This window comes from Hordeum vulgare, chromosome 5H (genome assembly GCF_904849725.1).
Source record: "Hordeum vulgare subsp. vulgare chromosome 5H, MorexV3_pseudomolecules_assembly, whole genome shotgun sequence".
NCBI classification, from domain to species: Eukaryota; Viridiplantae; Streptophyta; class Magnoliopsida; order Poales; family Poaceae; genus Hordeum; species Hordeum vulgare.
The window spans coordinates 50,323,169-50,329,789 of NC_058522.1; the positions used below are offsets into that span (position 1 = coordinate 50,323,169).

At 41.6% G+C, this 6,621-nt stretch overlaps 2 protein-coding genes across 2 annotated transcripts; both read right to left on the reverse strand.

Moving 5' to 3' along the window:
* Positions 1–1,546: 1,546 nt before the first annotated feature.
* Positions 1,547–4,795, reverse strand: LOC123396301 (protein disulfide isomerase-like 1-4). The gene is made up of 6 exons (XM_045091273.1): positions 4,703–4,795; positions 4,494–4,568; positions 2,960–3,082; positions 2,593–2,730; positions 2,453–2,512; positions 1,547–1,821 (listed from the first exon to the last, which is right to left on the reverse strand). Exons 1-4 carry the CDS (start codon positions 4,793–4,795, stop codon positions 2,701–2,703), a joined length of 321 nt encoding a protein of 106 aa, XP_044947208.1. The 3' UTR covers positions 1,547–1,821; positions 2,453–2,512; positions 2,593–2,700.
* Positions 4,704–6,390, reverse strand: LOC123396302 (ferredoxin-thioredoxin reductase catalytic chain, chloroplastic-like). Its single transcript, XM_045091274.1, has 6 exons — positions 6,155–6,390; positions 5,900–6,044; positions 5,519–5,568; positions 5,318–5,389; positions 4,950–5,030; positions 4,704–4,789 (listed from the first exon to the last, which is right to left on the reverse strand). Exons 1-5 carry the CDS (start codon positions 6,388–6,390, stop codon positions 4,979–4,981), a joined length of 555 nt encoding a protein of 184 aa, XP_044947209.1. The 3' UTR covers positions 4,704–4,789; positions 4,950–4,978.
* Between the last annotated feature and the right edge of the window lie 231 nt (positions 6,391–6,621).

The following is a 6,621-nucleotide window of genomic DNA, read 5'->3' on the forward strand; positions in this document are numbered from 1 at the left end:
TCAAGCATTTCCTCAGCTCTCCAGCAAATTCTTCACATGATGATTTTCATATGGAGACCTGACCTGCAGAAGTGATTAGTTCGATTTCTTCACCACCCACATCTGAAGGGGTGGTAAAGCATTCATCATCCTGCGAGCACCATATGAGAAAGGTGGCATTGAAGCTAATGCACTTCTCTTAATAGTAGGGGGGTTAAATTACTCATATGAATATGCAGAGAACTGGTTTGAGGATTTATGAACATAATGATTTGAAGAGTAACGCTCATATTCATATTCCTTGTAGTTTCCCTGCATGTTAGACACATTAGCGCGGGTACGAGCATAATTTTGACCAGTTGAGGATTTTGATCCTCTTGAAGACTTTGGTTCTCGTGAGGAATTTGATCTGGGGTTCAGATTCTTCATCGGTGGTGTCATGAGGACATTCACCTGAAGATTTTCAAGCTAGCTTTTGGGAACCCAGATTTTCCTCAAGGGAGGACCATTCCTGCAGTTAGTTCCGACATATCGAGAAAATACTTCACCAGATTGATTTTTGAACAGTTTATAGTTGGAGTCAAATGACTCATTTGAGGAATAGGATAATTCACATGAAAAGCCAGTTAGATTAGATGGATCAAAAGTAGGCCCAGTAGCAGCAACCCATGAGGTTTTGGGATACTGCTCAGGTTTCCAATAAGATCCATCAGCATTTAATTTCCTCTCAAAGGCAATTCCTTCTTTCCTCGGGTTCCTGTTCAAGATCTGCTTTTTGAGCACATCACAAAGGGTTTGATGTCCTTTGAGGCTTTTGTATATGCCTGTCACATACAATTCCTTCAACCCTGCATTTTCATCAGTAACATTTGTGTTTTCCTCAAGTGAGGAAATAGACACTATACGTGTAGTTGAAGAATTTGTAGCAATAGAAGCATTTGATGATTCTGGTGAAGAATTAGCAGTTTCGCGTTCAATGCATTTAAGACATGGAGGAATGAATTCAGCTTGAGCAGCGCTGATCTATTGAGCTAGTAATGAATCATTTTCAAGACGACACTACTAGGAAAAGGCCTGCTAGTGGCGCACCTGTTTTGCCTACTAATGGCGCACTATAGGTGCGCCACTAGCATCACGCCATTAGAATTTTTAACTAATGGCGCACCAGGCAGTGCGCCATTAGTATAGCTCATGGTGCGCCATTAGTATGCCTCCCAGGTGCGCCATTAGTATGCTTCCAGGTGCGCCATTAGTATGCCTTCCAGGTGCGACATTAGTATGCCTCGCAGGTGCGCCATTAGTATGCCTCCCAGGTGCGCCATTAGTATGCCTCCCAGGTGCGCCATTGGTATGCCTCCCAGGTGCGCCATTAGTATGCCTCCCAGGTGCGCCATTAGTATGCCTCCCAGGTGTGCCATTAGTATAGCTCATGATGCGCCACAGGTTATACTACCAGCTCTAAAAATATTCAATTATTATCCTCACACCCACAAGAAGGATCAAGATAAACACATATTACACCACAATGAAAATATGTTTATAAACATGCACATACATTGAATGCAAGTTGACAAACAAATTAACCTAGAGGAAGCATAGTTTTGACCATCTTAACAATCATCTAGAACACACAAGTCACAAAAAGATAAGGACTATTGGTTACTATGAGAGACTTCAGATGATCCAGAAAACATAAGTTTGTATCTACATGCACAAAGTGCAAGCTCCAAAACACTCGAAACACCAAATGATGTACAAGACAATAAGGTCCATGATTACAGGTTGGTTGGTCCATAAACGCTAGAGAGTCATCATGTCCATGTGCATCAATAGGTTGAGTACCTGAAAACATTTTGCACAAATTTGTCAAGAAAGTGGAACTAGATCAAGCTGTTAAAATCTCATATGCGTATTAAAAATATTCGATCAAAAGATTATCATGATATCATAGTTAACAATATAGTTTCTAACACTAATCACAACGAGGACGACAGGCTACACTAATTATGCCCTAGCTCGTGTACCACACCTCTGCCGTTTGTAAAACCTGTAAAACCTGAAAACCACTAATTCCAGAAGAAACATCTAGAGTTGAGCTTATTCACGATGTACACATCTTACGCATTTGGAGATAATAAATATGGCAGATAGCTGATGCGCATATGTAGATTGATGGTTTTCTTCCACCATCGGGAAATATATTCCAGATAGGTACTCCGTCCGTCCCAAAATTTTTGTCTTAAATTTATCTAGAAATGGATGTATCTAAATACTAAAACGTGACTAGATACATTCATATTTAGATAAATTGAAGACAAGAATTTTAGGACGGAGGGAGTATATGATAAATTTTACTCGGCAGTGCAAAATGTGTTCTTCAAATTTAAATATCAGCGATCAACAAAATTGAGCTGAATACACATAGGAAAATAAAGAGATAAATAAATCTAGAGCAATGATCTCACAATCTCACCTGTCAAGATGGACGGTATCTCTTTACAGCTGAACGCCAACCAAAGGGGAAAAAGCCACCCTGTGCTTGAGTTGATTAGCATTTTCAATTAAAAACAAAGAAGTTAAATAGAACGGGTATCATCGTATATCAATCCTTACCCATCCAAATGATCTAGCGAGGTCATTTCATGTCCCAAGTGGAATGATTCTTATGGGAGGAACTGGTTCCCTTTTCGACTTATTAACTTCTTGGAGACATCCAAGTACTCAACCAACAGTGCCATCACCTCCAGCAACCTGCCAGAAAGAACTAGTGCAAGGATGTTATGCAAAGTAGTTGGAAAACTGCGACATACAAGGAAATCATATGGACACCTAAATAGTGGAGCAGAAACCTCTCATGAGCTAAGATATAAGCTCACTTATCGAATAGTTGCTAACAGTAAATAAGAAAGTTAACATGCAACAAACTCCTAAAAGCTTCTGACAGATACAATATCCTTATTGGAGCCCATCAACCACGTACCATAATCCTCAAATTTGCACGGATGTTCTTTGTACAGTTATCACCTTGATCAGCCAACCTCTCCAAACAACCCAGGCCATAGCGAACAAAATCAGAACGCTTCACAACAGAAAGATCGAAGACCTGAACAAAAATGGTTCCATCAGTAAGTACTATATATAGTCCAGGGTTTTCCAGAACAAACAAAAGAATAATTAACTAGAATTTCCAAAAGACATGATGTGGCTCGCGAGTGCACAAAATAATCCAGAACTGGCGTTACAAACGAGCCCCAAACAGTTAGCCTGTCTTGACAACCACAATAACATGTTGCATGATTTTTCATTTTTCCAATCCCTTAAAGACCATCAAATTTCACAGAATTGCCCCATATCCATAGTTCTTTATGGCCCTAGCTTCTATCAGTTCTGACCCTTTTGCACCACATAATGACATCAGTCCTCAATCCTCACAAGCCAACCTCCAGTTTCACATGTTGATCCACAGCTAACTCAAGTAGAAGCCAGTACTTCCATGTTTATTAATAATCGTCAACGTGAAACAATATATCAAGGCTCTGCACATGTCTTCTGTTCAAGAAAATATGAAGCTACAAATTATAGACAGTCTCATTACATTACTGTCACTACTGTCACCTACACAAGCCTCGTCCCTCCTTCCCCACCTAATACCTACCATCCTAGATCTTTCCTTCACCTCATCACCCCTTCTAGAACACTATGGGGAAGCAAGACACGGTCCGATATAGCCTTCACAACAGCCTATGGTGTACGACATTTATTATGCATTCATCATCCAACCATAATGGTCAGATATGAGTCTTCATCTAGACACCCCCCCCTACTCCCCCAACCTCTCCTGGTACCAATTAAGTGCGTAGCTATCAAGATGATTCGACCTTCGCAGAATCAGGTAGAACCGAGAAACACGGGAAAGAAAAAGGTTAGTACAATGCCTCAGTAAGTGTTGTATACAATCTTATTCTCCTAGCCACACTCTGGACCTTCATAGTACAACAGTCTTAATGAATAATAGCCTTATTTGTTGTCAATGAAAGCAAGTTGCAGTATTAACCCTGGTTCATTTTTAGCCAATTCAGGATTGCAGCTGAAAATGGCAACCATCATTGGTAGCAACTAATTTATATTAGTACTACAGAGGTCATAAGAAATATGGTAAGCAAAGGGGAGAACAAAACTTTGACAAAAGAAGTGCAACTTGCCTAATGGCTTGAAAAATCCAAAAAGAGTATCAAGTGGAAATAAATCAAATATATTCATCCTAAGCCATTAATGCCTTAGATGAGAGAATGTACATGGACATGCAAGTTTCTGAAGCAACATATAGCACAGTATAAGAATAAATATACAGTGGTATAATAAAGAACAGCATAAAACAAATAACAAAAAGCAAAAGCATGTTCGTCGGCTTATATATTGCTAAGGTAATATATTCTCTTGCAACTGTTGACCATGCTCTTACCATTTTACTTCTAATCTGGTACTGAATTTGCAAGAATGTTTTCAGAAATTACCTTAATGTTGTCCAGTGATATTTCACCACTGAAGAAAAACTTATTAGCATCTTCATTCCGAGTGGAAGCAAGAACCTGCAAAGTAACCGAATCAGAATGTCCAAAATAGAAAGAGCAGACACATTAAAACCAAAGCCAAGTTGCTGCATGATGTTTGTGTGCAATAAATCGATACATAGAAAACATGAAAAATAAATAAGAGGTATTACCATGGTCTCTTGTCCAGTAATTCCAAAGTAATTGGCAACAGGTTCACCAACTTCCTCATTGTCACGCTCCACAAAAACAAATAAAAGCTGCATTTGAGGCCACATCACTTCTTAGTGAGACTCCACCTCAGCAAAAATGCACGATCCACAAAGGAAATAAGTGATGGCTTGGATTTGAGTATAAAACGTGGAACATGACAGAGGAAAAAGTTCGTGAAACACTGGTCCGATCAACAGAACAAAGTACCTTTCCCTTGAATGATTTTGCTGTTTCCTTCAAGATGGGCAGGAATTTCGAGGACTCCTTTGCAACAACGAATAGCAAAATCTGATTTTGAAATTAGGATACAACACATCAGCAAAGGAGTAATAATACATGGGCCGAGAACATGATGAACTACATCAGCAAAGAATTAGTCGTCCGTCGGTAACTAAGTGATGCTCTATTGCCTAACTAAGTGATATCGGACAATGATAAGAAGCCAAGAGGGGTTGAAACTGAACCACGTGGTACATCTCTGGCATTTAAACATGATGAGAAAAAAGAGCATACCATCCTTTTTCTACACACTACCATAACAAGTGATAGAAAAAGGCAGAGAATTTTGCCCTCACCTTTCTCGCATGGGGACGCACGGGCAGTTCCAGAAGCCTTGGGCCGCCTCGGCGGCCTTGTCGTCATAATGCCTGGTCTGATTCAATTCCAAAAGCAACAGGTTCAGGTAGGCATGTAAGTAAGTAACAACACATGTCTGTGTGTCGGAAACAAAAACAGACGATGCGTTCCTAACAAGGCATGAGATGATTGAATACTACCTGCAGGGGCAGAGAGGAGCTCCGAGTTGATCCTTGTGGTCAGCAAGCCCATGCAAAAAAGAGGTTTTTTCTTCTAGTTAACAAAATCAATGAATTAATCATCAAAGGAGAGAGACAGACACATCATGGCCGTGAACATGAACTCTGTCAGAGCTTAATTTGAATCAATCAATCAATCAACGAGGCACATCACATCAGTACATCAGCAGCAGGTATGTGAATGAACTATTTTGGTTTTTACCAGTACCACTATCATGAACCACACTGTTTGACCTTAATTAGCTGGCATTTGCAGCAGCTGGTAGATGAAGAAGATGGAGTCGAGGCTGCAGCTAATGACCAGCAGTAGGGAAAGGATAAGGATAAGGTGAAGGGCCGGACCTTGATGACGACGGCGGTGACGGACTTGTCGGAGCAGAAGAAGGTGCTGGAGCGGCGGGCATACTGCTCCGAGAACTTGCACATTATCTCCACAGACTTCTGCTCGGACGAATCCACCGCTCCCCCGTCTCCGGCCGCTGCAAAACACGGCAAGAACCGATTTTTTCAGATTCAGATGGTTTGGTTTGGGATTGGGATTGGGATTTGGATTTGGATTTGGATTTGGGGGGTTTGGTTGAGAGAAGAAAGTGTTACCTTGGGCTCAGACGGCACATCTGCCTCCGTGCCGTCCGCCCCTGGAGACGGGCGGCGGGCAGAGCGGGGTCCCGACGGTGGAGGTGATGGACATCATCGGTGGTGGCCGTGGGTGGGTCGAGTGGGGAAGGGGGGAGGAGAAAGGGATAATGCGAGACAAGAGGCGGACACCAGAGGAGGAGGAGACGGACTCCGGAAGGGGTGATAGCAATGGCGCATCTCCACGGGTACGCCATTAGTGATTTTGCAAAAAAAATATAGTAGTGGCGCACCACCTACAAATGCGCCATTAGTAACCCTGGTTACTAATGCCGCACTAGCTCATGATGCGCCATTAGTAGTTTTGCAAAAATAAAATATTAGTGGCGCACTGGGTGAGTGGTGCGCCATTACTAGTTAAACTAGTAATGGCGCACTTTGTCCCGGTGCGCCATTAGTAGTTTTGCACAAAAAAATAGTAGTGGCGC